The sequence below is a fragment of the Bemisia tabaci genome, chromosome 8, assembly GCF_918797505.1.
Source record: "Bemisia tabaci chromosome 8, PGI_BMITA_v3".
Lineage (NCBI taxonomy): Eukaryota > Metazoa > Arthropoda > Insecta > Hemiptera > Aleyrodidae > Bemisia > Bemisia tabaci.
Genome location: NC_092800.1, coordinates 9,342,966 through 9,367,057, shown reverse-complemented (window position 1 = coordinate 9,367,057; position 24,092 = coordinate 9,342,966). Strand labels below are relative to the sequence as shown.

Here is a 24,092-nt window from a genome sequence, read left to right as displayed (position 1 = left end):
CATGGAATTTTCGTCATTTCAGCTGTAATGTAACTATGTATAGGATGACATTCAATTTATGTAAAGCAGTATCGTAAGTCAGACCATCTTGATATTTAAAAAAAAGACCATCTTCATACTTAACTTTTTTTCATATTTGACATATTTAACATGCCATTTATTTATTTAAATTTGCGCAAGCCAAAAAAGTTTAAATTATCGTTTCTTGAGAAAAAAAATGGGATGCACCGTGAGCTGAGTTACAGAGGGAAGTTTAAAGTTTCTTTGACGTCGTGATCGTTGACACCATGATGATTTGATCATGGGATCGTGATCCATGGCTTGCCAACACCTTAACACAGTTCATACGGAAAACTGGACGCTGGCTGAAGAGTGTAATGAGCCAAACGATGCCCGACTGTTCAAAATTCTCTGCCCTGGAGCCCTCTCTGGATCTAATGAAATTTGACGATAGAATCCCGAATCCAATGACAATTGGATTGTATTCTTCTTTGTAATTCCAATTCCAAAGTGCTAACAATGGAATACATAGGCTCACCTGAAACTAAGACTGCTCACGCCTCTTTTGGCGCGTATACGTAGTATACCGCCTTTGCGATCGTTTCGAACCCTGCTCGATACAATAACCGAGTCCCTTAGTTCCTTACCGAAAAGTGACTACCGCGAACTTTTGAGATTTTCCAAAGCGTGTAAAAAGTTTATTTATCCATCAATAATTATGATTTAAAGTTGTTTCTCATTCTGGGGGTCGCTAGTTTATGTGCAGTGAATACCAAGAGTCTACGTTACTTGGTTTTTTTAAAAAAAGCCTAAGAATGGGGCGCGCTGATTTAAAATATGCATATATAAGCAGAATCAAGCGAATTGATTCGAGGATGGCTGAGCAGGTCGGCACTCTCGGAATGAGAATCTAACTCCTCCGTTTTGTTCAAAACGTTGCTTTGACAGATCTGTAACCTCGGTTATACTTTTCAAAAGTTGGTACCCGTGCTCTGAAAAACCCAAATAAGCCAAGTTCGTGTAACTATGGTGTCATTGCCTCGACCGGGCTGTGCTGTGTTGCCAATTGTTGGAGGATAGGTTACTTGCCCGGTGGTGGCTACCGCCACTCATGATAGTGCAATCTGTGTAAGTGCAATCTGTGATGAGCCTCGAGACTCATTAGACCATTAGCTAAACGTGGCTCATACAGGAATCCACTTACCCCTCTCTTCCCCACGCTCCTGATCACTGCGTCGGCGTCTCGACGAACAATAGCTAATGACGGTCGCCAAGCGAGGCCGGGATCCTCAGCCCCTCGCCCAATTACTTACGCTTCATTAACCATTTCACCGTCACGCTAGGATTCGTCCAATTTTCAAAAAAAATTGTTTCGCGAGTTTTTAGCAATTTTTTCCTTCCTCTCCGTTAAAACACGAGTTAAAAGAGGTCTCATTCATAAAAATCGGCCAAATAGAAGAGAAGTTACAGTATTCGAAATCCGAAGAAATCAACAAAACTTCTCCAAACAAAAAATAAAATGAAGGGGGAAAAAAAGAAATGTATAAATTACAATTTAATATGATTGACCTCAGAATGTGACAAGCAATTCAATTATAAAAAGGAGAAAAAATTGAGTGACATTACAAAAAATTAGCCTCTTGCAAGGGGCTTTCTTGTATGAGTTTTGACCTGAAGACAAGTAAATCCCGTTATATTATTAAAACGAAATTGACTCCATAGTTTAATGCCTTAGTTTCTTGAATACGATTATTTTAAGCACTCGAAAATTTATACCAGCAATTTTACCCATGGGGTGATTTCCTGAGAGCTGATAATATCACGAATTTCTCATAGAGCCCTTCAAAAATGGCTTGCTTTTTGGGCAGCCGATTCGGCCATCAAACCGGGGTTTAAATGGAAGCTGATAATAACACAAAGCTCTGAGAAAAATTTTGAGATGAGTATAGGAACGGTTTGTAAATTACGAGGAGAGGCGGGCATTCTGTTCAGCATATCGATACATAAGTATTTTCACACGTAGAATTTAATTTTCACGGCAGGGAGTCGACATATTTTGATTTTTTTAATTTTATACGGAAAATTTATGGTTTTTCGGGATTGAAATTACTTACAACTAGCTGCTCCGGGCGCCCTACGGGCGCCCTCCACAGCTAGCAATGGTGGTGCAGTAGCTTATTTGGAATCGGAGCGATTAGTTGAATCTATTTAATAATGATGATGATTCTGCGGCAGAAGATCAAGGAATTTAACTGCCTCTCTGCGTTACAGGGTGGAGACTGCCATTCTACCGAAAAATGTTATAAAAAGCTCGCATTATTAGTTTTTCTTTTTTTTGTGTTATTTTTTAATTTTTTTTTATTTTTATTTTTTGATAATTTTCTAATGACTATGAGGCTTTTGGGATTTATAAAAGATCGAAGCACCTCTTTGTGCACGATGTTTTTTGTACGGTTGCCTTTGGGAAGAATTTGGACTTCAAAATTTTTGTACGATGTAGCTCGTGAGAGTGCAACATATAGTTGACCATGGCCAAAAACTGTTTGGGGTAAATAAATGCCGACTCGCTTCAGTGTTTGACCCTTAGCTTTGATGATGGTCATGCAGAACGCAATGCGAATTGGAAATTGTCGCCTCTTAAAAGAGAAAGGGAGAGAGGAGTCTGCAGGTGACAAATCAATTCTTGGCAGTGAAATTCTTTCACCGGCCTTCTCGCCGGAAATGACCTGCAAATCAAGACAATTTTCATAACGTTTCCAGACGATCAATCGGGTACCATTCGATAAACCTTTAGAAACGTTGAGGTTTCTTAAAAGCATGACAAAAACCCCCTCCAAAAGTGTGAGTTTATGCGGTGGTAAGCCACTAAGATTAAGACTGTCCAAGAATTCGAGGGGAAAATTGAGAGCCTCTCCCTCTTCCTCTACAATGAGCCTGTTAACACTGAAGTACGTTTTAGAGACACCTGAAAGAACTTCAACAACCTTGTCGTTAATTTCATTGCAATGCTTATTTTTAGGGGCCAGAATTGCGCAGTTTGTGAAATCTACGTTCGAACATGAGGAAGCTATCTTTTCCATAAATTTCAGTAATAATATCAGTTTCAGTAATACTGCTTGTCGGTAAATCAATGAATTCCGGCATGGCCTTTTTTAGCAGAAAGGTAAACACCATCACCTATTTCGAGTTAAAATTTTGCAAACTCCGCTTCGTCTTGCAAAGTTCTCATATTTTGAGTAAGTTTTCTGATTTTGAAAAGAGGTCAAAGTGGTGAGAATTTGATTGCATTTTGCACCAATGTTTGGCGAGAAGCATGCGGAACAACGGGTAAAACCTGTCTAAAATCACCACCCTAGACGACAATTTTTCCTCGAAAAGGGATATCATTACCCATTCTCTAAGAAGTCGGTCGATGCATGCCAGAGCATGCGTGATAACCATGGGAGCTTCACCCCAAAAAATGATCGTTGTTTTCCGAATAGTCTCAGCCTCTCTTGAGCTAACCGTCAGACTCGACACAGAATTCTCATTCAGAACCGAAGGAATTTTGAATTTGCTATGAACCGGCCGACCGTTAGGTAGCAACGATGCGGCGATACCTGTCCAAGCAACGGAGATGACGTCTAAGTTTTCCTTTGTACAATACGCAGTAAGACATTCTTAAACGAAAGTTTTTCCCGATCCTCCTGGACCATCAATGAAAATCGCATTACACGTGTAAGATGGATTTTGGATGAGACTAATTATTTCAGAAATAATTTGATGTTGCTCTGGGTTAGCGGCAGAAATCATGGAATCATAGTTTTAGGGGGAGGAGAGTCAGGCTCCGACCCTTGAAGATTCAGGTTAATTGGAAGCAATTCCGGAAGATCAAATGATGATATTGAAAATCCATGAAGTCTTAATGTGCTTTCAATAGCAAAAAGCCGATCAACGTAGTCGACCGACCAACAAAATAAAGAGAGAGGAAGAAACGAAGTATCAAGCAAATTTGAAACAAAGTTGGAAAGAGAAAAGAACAAATAAGAATGAAATGTCCATAACAATACATGTTGTTAGCAATACGTGTGCGCACCGCTGCAGTTAATAAGTCAGGGTCAGTCAAACCGCCAGGATGCCTATCAAGAAGTGGTGAAGCGGAGTAGCCGAGAGATTGCGACGGAATGTGGGTGGTGAGTGACGAACGACAATGCGACCCAAACCTTCTTTGAGGTTGGTGGGAGGAAAGCTATACGAAAGAAAACGGAGATAGCCGAAAGAACGTGGTGGGAGGGGTGGCTGAGACCCTAGAGGGGGTATCTAGGGACGGGCAAGCAGGTAGCGGCCAGATGACCGCTCGAAACAGCTGAACTTTACTCGTCGATAAAAGTAAGAAAATTTGAGAAAATCGAAAAAACAATTACAGCCTGCAAATCTACAGATCAGAAGCTTTCATTTAAAAAAAACCCCATGCAAATCGGTCCGGTGGTTCTCTCAAAGTTAATGTCCCAAAATGCGGACTTTAGTCTGAATAAATGGGAGAAAATTTGAGCCCAGCTAAACTTCACTCGTCGATAAAAGTAAGACAATTTGAGAAAATCGAAAAAACGATCACAGCCTGCAAATCTACAGATCACAGGCTTTCATTTAAAAAAAAATCCATGCAAATCGGTCCGGTGGTTCTCTCAAAGTTAACGTCCAAAGATTCGGACCTCCGTTTTAATGCATCGAAGAAAATTTTAGAAAATTATGGGAGAAAATTTGAGAAAATCGAAAAAACGATCACAGCCTGCAAATCTACAGCTCAGGGGCTTTCATTTAAAAAAAATCCCATGCAAATCGGTCCGGTGGTTCTCTCAAAGTTAATGCCCCAAGATTCGGAACTTTGCATTTTAATATATAGGATTGTTTCATGAAAAATGAATGCACCCAAAATGACTATAGCATTTTGACTTTCACATACGTGCACTCACTAAATTGATTGGTAAATTCAAAGAGTGGGTACATCGACCTGGTATATCAAGTTTCTGCGATTTTTTACGGCAAATCGGTAGATTTTCGGGATGTGGATTGCTTACTTTCAATTCATGAATGAATAAAGCATGGACATGGTTGAGCTTCTTTGCATGAAAAGACGTTTAAAATAACAAAATCAAGACATATTTAAGACAATTGCATTTATATCGAGTCAATTTCTTTTCAATAATATAACGGGATTTATAATACCGGTGATTTGGGTATTTTAGCCCCAAAATACCTTTAAATCGACTTTACTCTTCTAGGAGTTCGACAGAATTTTTCCTTTCTTCGCTTAAATTTTTCCGTAGCACTTTTCTTCAAGAATCTGAAAAGATTTTGCTTGAGGCAGATCAAAAAACTTAAATTTGTTCGAATAGCTTTCTAGATTCACAATACACGGTCTCGTGAAGGTGCGTCGCTGACCTTGCAGTGTTGGATCGTGAATTCTCTTGTTGTGCTGCTTGCCTTTTTTGAAATCTCTGTAAATGAAAACTAAAGGGGTTGATATGTGCGAGTTAATGACGCGCCTTATCAACACATTGTGTTGGAGTTCACTGCTTGTTTGGTGTTGCAGTTGTTGCACTCATATTTTCCAGGTTCTGTTTTACTCGGCCGGAAGGTTCTGGTCCCCTTTTGCCTTTGTTCCTTATAACCGCATTCGATGCATACTTTCAGCTAAAAATAATCACAGAAGAATCCTGTCAAGACAGTTACCAACCGCGGAACAGTTAGAGAGCAAATAAATGTGAGAGAAGTTTGACAAGCTCTTGTACGGAAAGATCCCTTGAGATGATTCATTGGTGGAACTAATGGAAGCATTCCTCGGCATCCGTTGCCTTGAAATAATGTCAGCGACAACGTCGAGATACAAGGCCTCGTCGAGCACTCAGTGGAGAGCATGTTTTGCAATCATTCCTTCTTGCCCAAAAATGAATCTGTCATCGTGTAGGTAAGCTACACAGAGTCAACAGTGACATACACGAAAGAATGCCTCGAGTTAAATCGGAGACACCTCGCCATGAAAGCTGTATTATACTTTCCGAGAATATTGAGCGTTCCCACCCGTCATTTCGCATCATAAGTATCACCGCTCTGAAATCTCTATGGCTCATAAGACGCTTATGCGATTCGGAACTTTCGACTCGTCTGTTCAAGTCATCTAGGAGCCTTGCACACATTGTGCTAAGTAGGTAAGACAGAATGAGACTAGAGACTTGACACGGCTAACACATAGGTAGGTACGTAATTCAACTACTGTCCAGTATTCTTCAAAAATTACCACGTGCAATCTCTTATATTTCACCGTGTATGATTAGGAATTGAGAGGTACACATTTGGAAGAAGTATACCTATCTACCATCCATTATTTCCGTTAAAAGAGTAGTAACGTCACTGAACTAACCGACTGATGATAATGATGAAAAAGAATTCAAACTTACAGTTGGACGTATTCTTTCGTGGTATTCCCGCATTCTGCAGGGCTTGCATGCTCCGGACGAGCAGCATCCATCGGTATCTGCGAACAGAGCACAATCATCATTAAGTACACGACGTTCCATCAGAAATAATGGGACACACGGATACATTTCCTGGCTTCTCCATGATTCCCATGCAAATTTTCGATGTGTTACATCGTCCTGCAATGAGACGTCGTCTAATCAAAGATGGATCAATTAATCAACATTCCCAATACAACCCTTTTTATCGCGATATATTCATAACTTACCTCAATCTCTCAGTCGTACCCTACAGATCCATAACACCAACACGAAGGAAATAAGGTACCTAAACCCTTCACTGTCATGGAAAAAAACAAAAAGCAGCGGCAGACATGGTAAGGCAGAACCAAATGTTCACAAAAGTAACCGGGTTACGCCAATGAGTCGGTTACCTACGTGAATCTCGAATACGTCGTCTACTTCCAACTAATATTTTGTCTTCTTCTTCGTGTCGAGATTATAAGAAATCCCGGGAAAAAGTGTTGTTTTCCTCATCTACGACTATTGTTGCCAAATTCCAATTAAAATTAAAATTAGAATTACATACTATGCAATGGACCACTAGACAAGGTACGAATTTAAGCGATCTGATACATGTTTCTTGACCAGAATTTCACGTGGAAAACGATTCACACAACGAAAATTACGGAAACCAACTCTTAACGAAGATATTAACGTTTTTATTTCACATTGGTTACGAGGAATTTGAACTGCCCGCTCACAAGAAACTCAAAACTCTACGTGAGTCAAATCGCCCACTACAAACGGTTTCAGCAAGCTTCTCAATCGAGCAATGTTCATTTCCCATCATGTGTTGTTCAAACTATTAGCAATTTGCTATAACTGAGCCAAAGCGTCAAGATTAAGGTTGCCAGATTTTTATATCGCAGAGACTGTCATGATAATGTTTAGCGCGCGATGTGAATCACGTAGAGCATTGTGTTTTCATGAGCGGGTGGTTTGAATTCACGCATTAAGAATCATTAAATATCTTCGTAAGGAGTTAATTTCGGTAATTTTCGTTGTGTGCATCGTGTTTTACGTAAAATTTTGGTTAAGAAATATGTATCAGAATGCTGAAATTCGTACCTTATCTAGTGGTCCATTGCTTGAAACTATTTTGACGAGATAATCGAAGTTAAAACATGTTGCGAATAATGTAATCGAAATTTTCTGATAACCTTCCACGCGACAAATGTATGAACAAACCTAAAACGAATTTTACTTACAGGAAAATGTGTGATTTTCGAATGCGAACGTGTATTATTCCTGCTTCCCCGTTATACCTACAAACAGATTCTGCGATTCAAGTGCAATAATGTCGTTAAGTTAATCGTGCCTTTATCCTGCTGGCTTTCCGAGACGCCGCTTGGGCCTGGCTTCGGGGACTCATCCATTCTTCAATCCCGTTCTTTCCCTGCAAGATGAATGAAGTGAATGACGGTCGTGGCCTAAAATGCTACATCGGCTCCTGTTCCACCAATTTTCGTGAAATTCGGTGTCAGGAGGTATATTTCGACTGGAAACTTGAATTTTTGGTCACATTTTCAAATTCCAAAATCCAAGATGGCGGCCGTGGCCAAAGTGGCGAAGATGTTATCTTCTCATTATTATTATTATTACTTTAAAAGTTAACAGCTATGAGGGTGGCTCGCGGAGCGAGTCGCAGGTTCATCGCGAGGCGAGGAACCGGGGATCACGGCTAGTATTGTATACACATTAGTGAAGACGATTCCTCCGAGACTTCGGTGATGAGGTTTACGCGGTTCCCTGATTTCTCTGTTCATCTTTCTGCTACAGGTTGTCTTGGTTCATTATATACGCCGTATTCGTTTCGGCTCTGTCAGTGATCAGCGTGGTACTTCTTTTCTCTCTCAACGTTTTCCAGCACACGAGCCCCTTGCTCATTTTCCTTCTCATCTTGCTCTACTCCTTCTCAATCATCATGTTTAGCTTCATGCTGACGCCTCTCTTCGACAAGGCTAGAGTAAGTGATGCATTTTTTGTTTCCTTATAACTGATGAGTTTATGGTATTTATGGCACAATCTATCGTATATAAGGGGCCGCACAGTGGATCGAGTCAATAGGAGAGGTCGGACAAATTTGGAAACTTTAAACGCTTATATCTCCGTTAATTCGAAACTTTGAAGTTCTCAAAGTGGTTGTATTGGTTTTCTCGTAGAATTTTCTACCAGAGGCACTCTTTGAAATTTAAAATGTGACGAAATAAATATCAAAATTTGCAGTTTCAGTCAAAAATTTCATGTCCGACCTCTCTAAATGACTAGATCCACCGTGGGCCGTGGGCCGTCCCGAAAGTACTATCGACGAATATAGTTTTCCGTAGAGTCCTGTATTGTCTCTGGTGACTTCTTAACGACGCACAGAGGATCAAGTCAATGGGAGAAGTTGGACAATCTTTTGAAACTCCAAAAGCTTAAAACTTTGCCATTACAACCTTTTGAGGTCTTAAAAACGTTCCCATTGATTTTCTCGTAAAATTTTCTTCAAGAAGCACCCCTCAAAATTTGAAATTGGACGGATTAAACGTGAAAAATTGCAGTTTTATACTCAAAGAACTTATGTCCGACCTCACCCTCAGACTTGATCCATTGTGCGACGGCGCAACGCGTTGCCTGATGATGCTCTCATGAAAACGCACTCGCTCCTCTGTGAATGCGCGTGAAATACCAGTGTGTAGCGAGAGTATGGACAGCTATAAATTTATTTGAATAAATTTATTTTTATAAATTTTATTGAAAAAACCCTAGAATTTCACTGCCAATCTTCAGATTCTAATTCAAACCAAGATGGCCAGAAATGTTCATAAATGTGCGTTCTTCCGCAAAAATGAGCAAATTTATGCAAAAACAAATTTACATGCATGCTTTGCAAACGACACGTCCGTCGTAACAATTATGATAACTAATCGTTCTGGATCACTTGAATACATAGGTTGGCTGCGCTGTTGAGCCCTAACTTCGTTCGCGAAGGCACCTGTACATACTCTCGCTATACTCTGCAGCCTGATTGTTGAAATTTATGTCGGCACGACAAGAATCGAAAATCGATACATTACACGATGCAGATAGGGCTATGTCTTGTCTTATCGTGCCGACATAGCCAGTTAAAGTTTCAACAATCCGCGGCTGCAGGTACTGTAGTCACTAACGCAGACGCACATGAAACACACCTATTACAATGGACCACTAGACAAGGTACGAATTTAAGCGATCTGATACATGTCTCTTAAGCAGAATTTCACGTAGAAAACGATTCACACAACGAAAATTACGGAAACCAACTCCTAACGAAGATATTAACGTTTTTATTTCACATTGGTTACGAGGAATTTGAACTGCCCGCTCACAAGAAACTCAAAACTGTACGTGAGTCAAATCGCCCACTACAACGGTTTCAGCAAGCTTCTCAATCGAGCAATGTTCATTTCCCATCATGTGTTGTTCAAACTATTAGCAATTTGCTACAACTGAGCCAAAGTGTCAAGATTGAGGTTGCCAGATTTCTATATCGCAGAGACTGTCATGATAACGTTTAGCGCGCGATGTGAATCACGTAGAGCATTGAGTTTTCATGAGCGGGTGGTCTGAATTCACGCATTAAGAATCATTAAATATCTTCGTAAGGAGTTAATTTCGGTAATTTTCGTTGTGTGCATCGTGTTTTACGTAAAATTTTGGTTAAGAAACATGTATCAGAATGCTGAAATTCGTACCTTATCTAGTGGTCCATTTCGCTCATTTACCGTCAGAATTCACGTTTTTTGCTCTCTGGAATGTGAACAAAGATTCGTTATGACGAATCGCGCTTCGCTTCCTATTCTCTCGTATCTCTACTACTTGCGACCAGATCAAGGGACAGAGTTGATGACCGTTTTACCACCCATTCTCAGCCAATTTATCGAAAGACTCCTGCATGAAATGTTCCTGCAAAACTGCCGGAAGCTAATAACGTATTATTATGAACAGAATTTGAATTTAACCTCTGCCCTGCAGTATTCAGGGCAATGGCGTGAACTTTAAGCACCTGGGGTAAACATTTTGGAATTTCAAAGACTATCTAATCCATCCAAATTCAAACTTCCAAGGCTTTCCGTGCCGCCCCCCCCCCCCCCCCCAAATCAAAGGGAATTGACAAGGTAGACTGCCTTAAAGTTCTGCCTTCACCTTTAAAGTCGGTTCCTAATCACGTATAACCTATTCGATAGATACACACTAGTCTAAAGTTGGCTGCAGGTGCTTAGACACAAAGCCAGTAAACAGCAGAAAAAAAGAGAAAAAAAAGTGCTGCCTTAATTTTTCTCGATTCTACATCCATTAACTTTGTTACAAAAAAATATAGAAATAGGGCAAGGGAATAAAGCACGTGCGTTGATGACGCGGCGCAGAGATACAACTATTCGTGCTTGACGGAAGTCCGTGTTGCATTAACAAAATTGAAGGCACGCTGGCGTAAGGTGTGACCTCGCGATGCTCAGCTCTATTCTGCGGATGAGGTGTCGCTCAGATTCGGGAAATAAATGGAATGTATTCATATGCATTTATTAAATATTCACGTCTACAGCCATCAGTTCCGTCAATAGTTAACCTATATTACACTATAAAGTTGAAGTTCGATAACTCGTACTGCGAGAATTCACAGGGGTCCGAAATTTTCACTCTTCCTAAACTGAAAATTTTCTTGAAAATGTAAGTTTTTTTCTATCGATGTAAGCGTCAGTTGTGTTTGTCGCACTGCCAGAAAAAAACAACAGGACAGTACGGAAAAACTTTGAATTGTAGCATTGAACAATTTTACCTACTGATGATATTATCCTTTTCTCTAGACAGCCGGCATTTTGGGCAACTTCGTCGTGAACATGGTGAGCTTACTTTATTTCATCCAGGTCTTCGTGAAAGAATCAAGTTCAATCACGCTATGGCTCGTTTCTCTGATAAGCTCATCGGGATTTGCGCTGGCCCTTGACAAGGTGAGAAAAATTCCGTAGTTAATAAAAAACCCTTTACAAACGCAGGAACTTCGTCGCTGAGGCTCCATATCAAAGTAACCTATACACTGAAAAAAAATTCTCGGCGTTTTTACCAAGTACCAATTAGCGTTGGTACCTTTACCATCTCACTTCTTTTACCAATTATTGGTAATTTCACCAATACAGACTGGTAAGTTTACCTAAAACCGGTATTTTTACTGTTTTTTCAGGTAAGAATACCACTTTTATTAGTAATCAATGCCCGGTAACTTTGCCATTTTATCTCGGTAATTCTACCACGGTCGATAAAAAATATTGGCATTTTTACCAAGGTCCAGTAAAATTACCGAGAAAGTTCAATAATTTTACCGGGATTCCTCGGTAAAATTACCAATTCCATAAATGGTTATTTTACCAAGAAAAAACTGGAATCAGCCTTAAATATTAGAGCCTAACACAAAGCGGAGCGGCGACGCACTGGCGCCTACAAACCTAACAGGGATACTTCACGCATTGCGCAACGCGTGAAGTATCCCTGTTAGGTTTGTAGGCGCCAATGCGCGTTTGGCGCTGGCTGCCCGCCTGCCGCACCGCAGCGTGCCACGGCGCTTGAAGCAACTTTTTCACACAAGAGGTATTGCACAGTACCATACGAAACTGAAGGCGCTCTAATATATTAGGAATGGCAGGCATCCATCAAAAGTACGGAGCTTTCCTCGCAAAGTAAATCAAGAAACTACTGCCCAAAAAGAGAGTAGTGGTCCAAAAACTCACGAAGTCCTAGCATCCATAATTAGTGACGTTTCGCATACACTTTATCGCCTGGCTGTGAGTTGCTTAATCGCCATCGGCTATAAAAGGCTATAAGAAATTGTGTAGCCGGCTATAGAAGCTATTGGAAATCTTACAGCCGGCCGTAGGTCGTAGGTCCATGGTATTTTGGAGCACAGATTCCACTGCCAATTTTTACCAGGGTAATACAACGAGTTCTAACATGAAGTATATAAAGGAGTAATTTTCTCAAAAGAAATAGTTTGAAGGGGAGTTGGTGTAGCATACTTTTTTCAAAAAGTATTAATCGTGGTGGCACAGTACGGCGTTACCGACAAAAGGACTGCTGGTCTTTGATTAATCTCAACGATGCGCAGTTTTAAAAATAATTATGAGTAGTTAGTAATCCTCCGCCTGTTCAGCAACTTGCCATACACATTCGAATATCTAAGACTCTGACTGCGCGAACGAAATATTGAATGGGTTGGAATTGTATATTAAACTGAAAAATCACTGCTCATGCACCGCGAGCTGAAATTGTAGGGGTTTAAATGTCATGGCCAAGTTCATGATCTTGCGTAAGAATGTTCTCATGAGTGAAGATGCTAGCAAATTCAATGATGCCACATTCTTACGTTAAAAAAATTGTATTACTTAAGGTTGTTGTTGTGTACAAAAAAGTTATTGTACTTACATTCAATAAATTAATTTTCTTAATTTTTCCAGGGACCGTTTCCTTCTTAACCTGTAGAGTTTTACCTGGCATTTTTTCATTTGATGTATTCCTGCCAAAGTACTTTTATGATAACGCCTTTTATTACTGAACTAACTCTTACATACTTCTGGATCAAACACATTTGTTTTTCTAAGAAAAAAAAAATGATTAAACATTAGAATAAAATTGAAGAAATAAATTACTATATTTTTACGAAAATTTGACACAGACGCTATTATATATTTTCATTAATGCGCACAAATGATTATTTTATAGAAAAAGGAAAACAAACTATTTCATATCAAAATACTCCCTACACTTACATACATAAAAGTCGCTCTCTCAGCGCTCTCTGGTGCTCCGCGACGCCTAACCGCCACAAAACTCGGTCCTCCCTCAGGTCATCAGGGAGTTGGCACTCCCTCATCTCATCCAAAACCCCCTGTCGCCACCCTCTCACTGGGCGTCCCCTTCGTCTCCTCCCAGGAGGAACCCAATCAAGCATCTTTTTTGGCAGCCTTTCTTCCGTCCTTCATCCCATTGACATGACCGTACCAGACAAGCTGTTTGGTCATGACGTCGAACAGGATGTCATTTTCGACTTCCATTATCTGACGCACTCTATCATTGCGGACCCGATCTCTCCTAGTATTCCTGCTGACCTCCTCCAGAAATCCATCTCCGTTGCTCTTAGCATATCCTGTGTCCGTTTCTTCAGCTGCCAAACTTCACACCCGTGCGTTAATATACTTTTGACTATAGCGTTGTAAATTTTCCTCTTGTTCTCTTTGGAAATCCCAGAGGATTCCATTTAACATCGCTCATCATTTGAAAATACATCTAGTTTGTAACTTTTACGTTGTATAGCGCGCGATGTAAAACAACTTGGAATTGTGTTTTTCTCTCTCTGTGAAAGTGTGAGAGAGTGCCCGTTATTTTCTGAGTTAAGAAAGTTTATTGCTGAAGTGTACCATTCATTTGAACATTCTAGGCAAGTGGCTCCAGAGACAAGTGGCTCAGTAAGTTTGACGAGTGCAAAGTTTAAATTTTATAATAAAGCCAATTATTCCAGAAATTGGAGGTGATGGAAACTATCTTATACGTGCGATTTCTTTTTGCGTGTACGCTTCAGAAGATTATCATACAGAGGTACACGGTTCGTTATCAAAATTCGGTCTGTTCACTCACTCTGTCTAACTTTTTACAGCGTTGCCATATTGTACAATACCCGCCCCACAACACTGTAATTTAATTCATATTTTTCTGCACTATTTGGTATGTTACCCCTTCAATCTATGGGTTATGCAATGGTATAAGCGGTGTTTTTTTTTACTGCGCTCCAATTCCCATTTTCACCCTACTATGGTTTGAACCATCTCTCCTGCGTAAGACACCTCCCCCCCTCCCACACTGGAAAAAAAGTTCGGTAAATCCGAACTAGTTAGGATTATATGGAACCAGGTTTTCTTCGGAACACACAACCGAATTATTCGGTCTGTTCAACCGAATTATTCGGTTTGTGCGACCGAACCATAATAAATTCTTACAGTTCGGTTCAGTGGACTGAGCAGTTCGGCCGAGCATACCGAATAATTCGGTTGTGCGTATACCGAACAAAATCGTGGTTTCATATGATCCTAACTAGTTCGGATTTACCGAACTTTTTTTTTCGGTGCACCATCCTTCAGTAGCTTACGTAAAACTTAAAAGGCCCCCTGCGAGTTAAAAAGAAGTACCAGATTTTAGGCACGAATAAGAACCTCCAAAAAGTATTGATAATGGAAGCTGTGTTTTTTTTCAGGCGCTGGTCCTCGATCTTTCCGGCAAAGGTGTGAGCCTAGAAAACCTGTGGTCAGATGGCAACGGAGGCATTCCATTCGGAGGCAGTTTGATAATGATGGCTTTAGATATCGTAATTTACGGTCTCCTCGCTTATTACTTGGACAGTGTGGTGCCGAGTGAGTTTCTTGTTTTTTTATCGATTGAGTTATCAACAAAAACTCCCTTGACGAGAGTTGAGTCCCCTTATACTGAGAGTCAAGACAATGTGAATCCATTTCTGATTGGTTCCCGTATTTTAGGCCTCCACAGTGTCACAAACGGGAATAAAGATTACATTTTCCCCTATTGCAAAGATTATAATCTGGAATGGACCGAGGAATTACGGGTTCGACAAGGAACAAACGGAATGAGGGAAGGAACGGAGAAAGGAAATCGAGAATGGGCCGATCAAAGATTACAAAAAACGTTCAATTTGTGTAATCTTTATCCCCGTTTGTGATTCCACGAGGGGGTGTTGTCTTGACTCTCAGTATAAAGGGACTCTAGACGAGAGGACTCAAATAAAACTTATAGGGGTAAAAATGGAAATTTGAGACCAGAGACCCTGTTCTCAGATTGGCTTGGAACCCTATCAAAAACAGGAAGATATTATTGGAATGGAGAATTTGCACACGATTTTTTTTTTTGCTTCATCTGAAAGTGTTGAATAAGCTGAGTTCGCAGTATTTTTCATAATTTTTTTCTGAACCGGGAAATTGGAGAAAAATAGATTTAAAAGTGGGAAAATGTACCGCCTTGTGACGTCGTCTAGCGACATTTTCGATTTAAATACATATAGTTTGGCAGCGGGCCGATTATTGAAACTGATAGACAAAGCTATAGACAAAGACGACAAAAGGGATTTGGAGGGATCCTATTGGTGGAAGTGAGTGGTGGCAATGGACATGGGAGGTAGGTAATGGACTAACTAACGGCAACCCACGAGAAACCTGACAGTTAGTCCATAATTTTCTTCCTTAGTCTATAAGATCCAATCATGTCAACCAATAGGATCGCTCTATACTCCCTATGTCTTCTTTGTCGATCGCTTTGTCTAAAAGTTTCAATAATCGGCCCGCAGATCAGGTTATTCCGTCATATTTCCTCCAATAACTGTTCAATTTAGAAGCCAAAGATATCCTCGTGCTCAGTTTTTCTAGTAGTTTCATTTCAAACGTGGAATTTAAAAAATTTCAGACCCTTGCAAAGTCTCCATTACCTTAATACGGACGTACATCGATTCTCCATGTGTTCCTGAAGGCTTTCAGGAAAGTTATATATGTGAGGCGTGGTTGCAAAAGCGGCAATCTCCATGACTCAGCGTAAAAATTGAGCAATTATAATTTATATAACAATTAATATAGAGATAATATTATTTTTTTTTTTTAGGAACAAATATAATATCTGGCGTCATAACATTTCCCCCATCTCTCGTTTGAATGCAGGAAATTCACACAAACACATGAACATGGAGACTTTCCTGTTCTTTCAATATTAAATTATAATGATCGGATGATCTGTATAAAGGGCATTGGAGATTGCCGCTTTTGCAACCATACGCCTCATATTATGGTATATATTATTATTATATCAGAGCGGAGATCTTGAAACACCGCAACAAGGTACGCGGTTTGGGAGTTTCAACGTCAAAATTCTGAACGTTCTTTTTCTCTCTCGTTTAACTTGAAATGTCTTGGTTTCTTACTGTCTAGAGCAGCTCAATCAAAACAAGACGTACTTATGCTAAAAGGGACTATGTTACATGCAAATCCTATGTACATAGTTCCTTTCAGCATGAATACCTCCGACTAACTTCCCATTTCTTCCTTTATCCATTCCAGGTGAGTACGGAACGAAGCGGTCTATATTCTTCTGTCTTTACCCATCATTTTGGTGCACAAAGCCAAAAGTAAGTACAAAAATAAACGTGTATTTCACTTGATATTTTCAAAATTATGCACTTAAGTGGAAAAAACTCGAATGTTTTGTAGAGGTATGCCGATGGTCGAATTCTAACCGACAGAGCCGAGTTTTTAAGATTGAACGGAGTCCCTGAAGAAAATTTATGGAATCACATGAAGTGAATGTTTCAGAATGATAAGATGAAAGAGATAGGCCTCATTACATATCGACGTTTAGAGTAGTAAAAGCGTATCTCTACTTCAGTATTTCAAACGCTCAAATATGCACTAATTTATTGAGAGCAAACCACCCAATCAAAGTACAGCGGAAGTAAGATAAAAGGACCTTCAAAGGACCGACCTCATCGGGTCATTGTAGTCGATTGTTGTTACAAGCGACGCAAAAATACACCGATTCATTGTGCTTTCAACCGCGGAAGTGACTAGAGATCACGTAGTTATGACTGATATATCGCTATACGTGACGTTAGCGATGTCGCATTATCCGATTATCTGAAGCATTTTCTGAGCTAAGAAAATTCACCGAAAATGTAAAAAAAAGAAATTATTACTTTTATTTCAATCAAGGATATGAGCAACAAATTGCAACGTCGCAATTTAGGTTTTGCATTTTTTGCCTTTAAAAGGACGAAGGATCTATCTTGATGATTTTGCCTTCTAGTGTCTTTTTGGTTACTCTGAAATGCACCATTTTGAATCATCATGTTTTCAAGTAAGTATGATAAATTCTACCGCTTAATTCTTTCAGCAAATGCTCAAAAAGATGAAATCTGCTCGAAAAAAAGTACACGAATTGCTTTAACTTTCAGGTTCGCTTTCTCGCGACACCAATTCTGACGGGCTAAGGAAAAACGCCGTATAAACCTTCAGACATTGCCATATCTCCTGATGAAATACGAATTAATTGGAGATCTTGAAAATATTATACTTCAAATTTGTCGGACTATTTTCTTTGCAATGTAATCTAAAATCTCGGAAAATTCTGAAGAAAAATAGGCATAAATATCGTCGAAAATACATTTTTTATCTGGAGAAATTCGGCAACTCTCAAATGTCCATTAGGTGTTCTTCCGTGGCACGGCAGCATTTCACACAGTGGCGTGGCGTGCTTTGCGATCCATCGATTGATCAGCCATTTAAACCTATGGAAAAGGATCGATAGAGGGTGTTCGCAAGGAACACCTTAATAATCGATTATTCACCACAGCTTCAAAAGGGGAAATATCGAAAAGTGAGAAAATCGGAGAGTGCGACATCGCTAAACGTCGCTAAGAACTTCATAAAGAACTAATTGGGAGAATTTAGCACACCTACTCGAGCTTTTAGATACAAATTTTTAAGAGCAGCCCAAGACAATGATAACAGTGGAAAAACAAGGATGAAAAAACGGGAAACAAGGCTAAAAATACACACTTAATGAAACCCGAGATGTTTCGAGATTTTCAGTCGGAAACAATAAAAATTTAAAAGAAAAAACGATAAAAAAAACCGAGCTTTTACACGAGGATTTCAAACGGTGCATTTCAGAGTAACCGATGTTCAGAGTGCGCCACTGACTTTACGGTATCACGAATTTGACTTGACTCTTTCTTGTTTCCGGGACAGGCGTCCAAAAGACATATTGATGCGGATTCCATGACGTACGTCACAACGACGTCAGAGGACTGCGACCCGAGGGACGTGGAGCCCGTCACCCGGGAGATCGCCGACAGGGAGGCAATTAAAATCGTCAATTTGCACAAATGTTTCACTTCTTGCAAAAAACAAGACGTCAACGCCGTCAACGGTGAGTTTTAAAGTGGCCTTGTCTATTTTAAATATTCCGAACGGAAGGAGGTAGAATTGGTCGGGCGTACTTTCAGCTTTCATACAAGTCAAAGTTTTTTTTTTTTTTTTTTTTTTTTTTTTTTTTTTTTTGAGAGCTTGCGCACTCTAGGTATAGTTCATTGGCCTTAGTCGTGTAGACAAACAGCCACCGCTAAATGATGGGAAGATTACAACAACAGTAGAAACAGAAGTACAAAGGAAGAAACGAAGGAAGAAACGAAGAGGAACATCCATGCCACTCCACGGTGACAAGATCTGAGACCATCAAATCTTGCCACCGAGGCCGGGATTCGAACCCGGGACATCTAGGTCTGTGATCAGTTGCGCTAACCACTGGACCAACCGATGTCGGCTTAAGTCAAAGTTTTTGAAAATCGGTTGAAAAATCGGTTGGAGGGGGAGATCAGACGGTGTAATCTGCCCGATGATTTGTGAGAGGATCGATTCCGATGGCGATTTGGAGTCGCAGAGCGCTCTAGTGCGCTGAGGTAGCGGCTTGATATGTATGTATGGTTGAAAAATCCGCCGGAAAAATTCAATGATGGTATTTGGAGTGTAGTCGAGTGCTAGAAATAATGTAAAATTTTCTTTAAAAAACTTACATTTTATTAACAAACTTACACCGAAGCTTTTCGAAGCAAACGCTTCATCGTCAGGGTCACGAAATCGATATCACAAAGGCCATAATTTAATTTCAAACAAGGTAACAGATTTTATTGATGGTAACAATTGATAACGAGCTATTAGATCAAAAGATGCCTGACGACCTGACGATGAGGCGTTTGCTTCGAAAAGCTTCGGTCTAAGTTTGTTAATAAAATGTAAGTTTTTTAAAGAAAAGTTTACATTATTTCTAGCACTCGGCTACACTTCAAATACCATTATATTTAGTCTGGTATTTCTGGATATTATATTCTGGATTTTCCTGGCAATCGATGCCAGGAAAATCTTGTGAAAATCGCAAAGGATGATGTTGATTTGCTCTGTTCCAAAAAAATAAAACGGGAGCGGAGATTTTTCAACGCCGCACACGAGATACGTGGTTTGGGAGCTTTCCCATCAGTATGCATTTTCAGAGAGTTATCAATCTTAATGAAGCGGGACACTGTTCGAAATGAAATGGTCTTTCACAAGGATGAACTTTATGTGCTGTTACAACTCTTCCTAAATGAAGTATAGCATTTTTACAAACGAATAGTGCCTTACCACAATTAATGCCAAAATGGCTCTTTAAATGTAGTTTTCTCACGAATGAAGCCAGGCAGCGATCACATTTGAATGGCCTTTCATCAGAATGATTTCCGACATGCAGCTTTAACACAGAGTTGAGTCTGAATGAGTCAGGACGCTGCTCGCATACGAATGACTGTTCACTGTCAGATTGAACCGTCATATGAGCCCGTAAGTTTGGGTTTCGACAAAAAAACTTAGCTGCGAACAGAAATATGAGAAAAAACTAGTTGGATTTTTATTTTAGGCTGATTACGATCTATAAATCAAAGACTTATTGTCAGAATGTGTTGTTTTCATAATCTTAAGGTGATTTGGACTGCATTTTGCAATTTGGAACTATAAATTCTGGCCCGGTTTAAAAACAACGTATGTGCCATTAGTTTCCCTATACACATAAGTGTTTTTTTCAGATGAGCCAGACTTTATAGTTCCAAATTGCAAAATGTAGTCCATTTGATGGACCCCGTAATTTGTCAGAGCGACATGCGATATATCGCATCGATTGGGTCTATTTTTTTTAGCTGCACGTCATTTTTCTCGAATTTTGAGATCACAATTTTGTTTTCAGGAAACTAGAAAATTCACCTACCAATTTTGACGAACAAATTCAATGTAATAAAAGCGTGGGGTTTTTTAGAGGAAAAATATCGCATTCGAGTGCAGTTTCAATAAGAGTATCGAATGCGATATTTTTCCTCTAAAAAAACCACGCCTATATCACGTTGAATTTGTTTGTTGAAATTGGTACGTGAATTCTTTAATCTCCTGACAACAGAATTGCGATCTCAAAATTCGAGAAAAACTCCGAGTAGTTGAAAAACAGGATCCAATCGATGCGATATATCGCATGTCGATCTTGCACGAAATATAGCGTCCATCGAATCACCCGAATCACCTTAAGATATAAGAAATGATAGACGCTCCGCAGCCCGAGAAAAGACATACAATAAAGAAAAACATTTAAAAAGCTGGTAATAAGGCTTAAATTTCACGAATGAAATCAAAACGTTCCGGCTGAAAACTCAGCCTCCTCAGTTGGATAAATAAAAATAAATATGGTGAAAATCTGAAATAGTATCTGGGTGTACCTTTCAAAGCGACAATCAGGCTCTGACTTTGTTTTTTTTTTGCTGAAACGTTTTGGTTTTGTCTTTTTTTAGCCTTGTTACCAGTTTTATAATTTTTTTTTTTTTTTTTGAAATACCTGAAGGTCATTGGGAGGAAGCAGACATTATAAACTCTTTCCCTGCTTTAACAATTCGATGGCAAGGTAGATTTACACAGGTATGGACAAGTTGAAAATGTCCCATGAGCCTCAGTACGTGTCACATGACTACGTGACGTAGGTTAAGGGGCCCGTTTTTTAATTAAATTACAATCAAATTAACATTCAAACGTTTGTGCGTTTAAACGTTAAAATTAATATCGCATTATCAAAATTGTGCAAAAAATCCCAAAAAATTTTGACAAACGATAAACCGAACATGATAAATCAAAATAATCAAAACATACAAAATGGCGGAAGTTAAGGGGGCCTCTGGAGAGCCAATCAGAGGCCAGTTGTTTAGTTCTGTCCATACCTGTGTAAATCTACCTGGACTCGATGGACACTGGTACATTCTCAAAGCAACCTGTTCAAATTCCTGTATTTTGTTCCAGGTATTAACTTATCAATTTACGAGGGACAAATAACGGCAATTTTGGGCCACAATGGAGCTGGCAAGACAACACTAATAAATATTATCACCGGCCTCACGGGTCCTTCCAGTGGGACTGTACACGTTTTCGGACACGACGTAAGGTAATACTTGAAAATCTGGGCAATAATAGACATAATAGATAATAGAAAGAATAGATAGACGAATTCTATTATTTCTTCGAGAGAATTATACACCTCGTAACAGGGTTCCTTTTCCATTGGTATTCTCAGCGATACCTCATAATACGATATTATGAATATTGAAAATCTGGGCAATAATAGACATAATAGATAATAGAAAGAATAGATAGACGCATTCGATTATTGCTTTGAGAGAATTGTACACCTCGTAACAGGGTTCCTTTTCCATAGGTATTCTCAGCGGTACCTCATAATACGATATTATGAACTTTTAAATGTAAAAGACAGAAAATTCAATGATATAATGAAATAAGATTACGAGGCATTTATTTAGACAAATATCAGCTAAGGTATGTAATAGGATAGGAACAGTTCCGATGACGTCGTAAACCGAATTTTTCAAAGCGCGATATCTCCGTGAATGGATTCAAGAGTCAAACGATCGGCCGAAACATTCCTGATCTTATGCGTTCCATTTTTGCCTTGTCTCCAGCGCTCCATTCATCTTTAATACAATTCTCCAATACCGCGTGAACAGATTTCAAGGTCTTCTAAATTCCGCCTAAAATCTTGGGAGAACGCCGCACGGTTGAATGAGTCAACGGAAGTGGTCGATCACAAAGATTTTTGACAGAAAATGCCAACTTTGAAATTTATTTCGTCTTTAAATTTTAAGGGATGCAATATCCGGAAAATTTCACGGGAAATTCACTGGAATGGAATCACTTTTAAAAACTCAATTTTTGGTTTTAACGAAGTCATTAGTTTTAAAAGTTTCCACACTTTGTCCGACCACCCGACTTCTCCCATGAACTCGTTCCATTCTGCGTCGGCTGAGTTCCGGCATCCAGTGGCATGGCGTGAATGATCGATTATCGAAAATGCCCCATTTGAAGCTATGGTAAAGAATCGATTAGTAAGGCGTTCACCGCGAACACCCTGTTTATCGATCCTTTTCCATGGGTTTAAAAGGCAGATTAATCGATATATCGCAAAGCACGCCACGCTACTGCCGGCATCCCAAGACTTAACTTGATCGATCAAGATGGCGAAATAGCTCCGGGTAAATTGAAGAAAACTCGAGGCAATTCTCATGGATTATCCTCGCATGCTATCCGAAATCCGGGATTCATTCAGGTGGTTGTCTTTATTTCAGGGACCCCCATGGAATGGCGTGCATTCATCGCATGACAGGCGTCTGCCCCCAGCACGACATCCTCTTCGATCTCCTCACTCCACGGGAGCACTTGAGATTTTTCGCCGCCATCAGAGTAAGTGGGGAAGAAGGGTAGAAAAGATATGCGTTGCTCCTATTCTGCCTAAAGTACCTTCATAGACAGAGTATGGCCATTCGTATCCTTTTCTCTACAGGAAAACTGTGCCGCTCTTTGATTGGTCAACGAGTTTTTAGGCTTCATGATGCTCTTACGGCCGTAAATAAACATACAAGATGGCGGCTCACCGTAACATCGATAACAAGCTAATATTTGACAAATTTTCAATTATACGGCAGTAACAATTATTATACTTGCATGTCAACGAATAACGCATGAAAAAACACATTAAAAAACTGTTGAGTCACCTGTCACTGCTGATAACAGCCATCTTGTTTGTTTATTTACGGCCGTAAGAACATCGTGTCAGCCTATTTTCACGCGACCAATGAAAAACCGGCACAGAAATGGCCATACTCTGTCTATAGAGGTACTCTAATTCTGCCCTCTTAAGGTGATTCGATGGACGCCATATTTTGTGTCAGAACGGCATGCGATATATCGCATAAATTGGTTCCATTTCTTCAGCTACTCGTCATTTTTCTCCAATTTTGAGATCGCAATTCTGTTGTCAGGAGACTAAAGCACTCACTTACCAATTTTAACAAAGAAATTCAACGTAATAAAGGCGTGGTTTTTTAGAGAGAAAATATCGCAGTCGAGTGCAGTTTCGATATCAGTACCGAGATGTAGAGTGCGTGTAGTGACCTATTAATCTAGCATTAAAAAGGTAAATTGAGCAACAAGGCATTCCGCCTAAACTGACAAAATACAAAAACGCGACGGAATGCACCTGCACATATAACAGGGATCAAATTGTAAGAGTCATTCTTAGAAAACACAAGTAACTCGGGGCAGGTGCAACGAAATTAAAAGGTTTCGGCCATAAAAGTGTCGAGGCCAAGTAAGCCAGATTTATCGCACGGGCCTTTGTCGGAGACCGCTGCGAGGGAGGGGGGGGGCGTAACGGGAAAGTAAAGGCCAGTAAGCCTAAAACTAGCAGGACCAACCAGAGCTTAGCATCGGTTCTTGGACCAGCCGATCAGGGATAGCATGGGGGTACGCTGAGGGCTACCCAAAAAGGGTTGTCCAGGGACCGAGGTTTTGGGCTCTGGAAGGCTCCCGCACTTCGATTTCCAATTTCAAGTCAAGCGGACAGATCAGCTCCTCCAGTCCTTAGCGACACTCATAATTTTCTTTT

The 24,092-nt window shown here is 39.9% G+C and overlaps 1 protein-coding gene across 2 annotated transcripts in view; it reads left to right on the top strand.

The window, feature by feature from the left end:
- LOC109038729 (cholesterol transporter ABCA5) overlaps positions 1 to 24,092 on the top strand; it is a 109,669-nt gene that overhangs the window by 59,415 nt on the left and 26,162 nt on the right. For both annotated transcript variants that reach the window (XM_072303419.1, XM_072303420.1), the window contains exons 8-14: positions 8,298 to 8,484; positions 11,345 to 11,488; positions 14,776 to 14,932; positions 16,637 to 16,704; positions 18,323 to 18,503; positions 21,437 to 21,578; positions 22,774 to 22,888. In XM_072303419.1, coding sequence (XP_072159520.1) covers positions 8,298 to 8,484; positions 11,345 to 11,488; positions 14,776 to 14,932; positions 16,637 to 16,704; positions 18,323 to 18,503; positions 21,437 to 21,578; positions 22,774 to 22,888 — 994 coding nt within the window. The remainder of the gene's footprint in view (positions 1 to 8,297; positions 8,485 to 11,344; positions 11,489 to 14,775; positions 14,933 to 16,636; positions 16,705 to 18,322; positions 18,504 to 21,436; positions 21,579 to 22,773; positions 22,889 to 24,092) is intronic.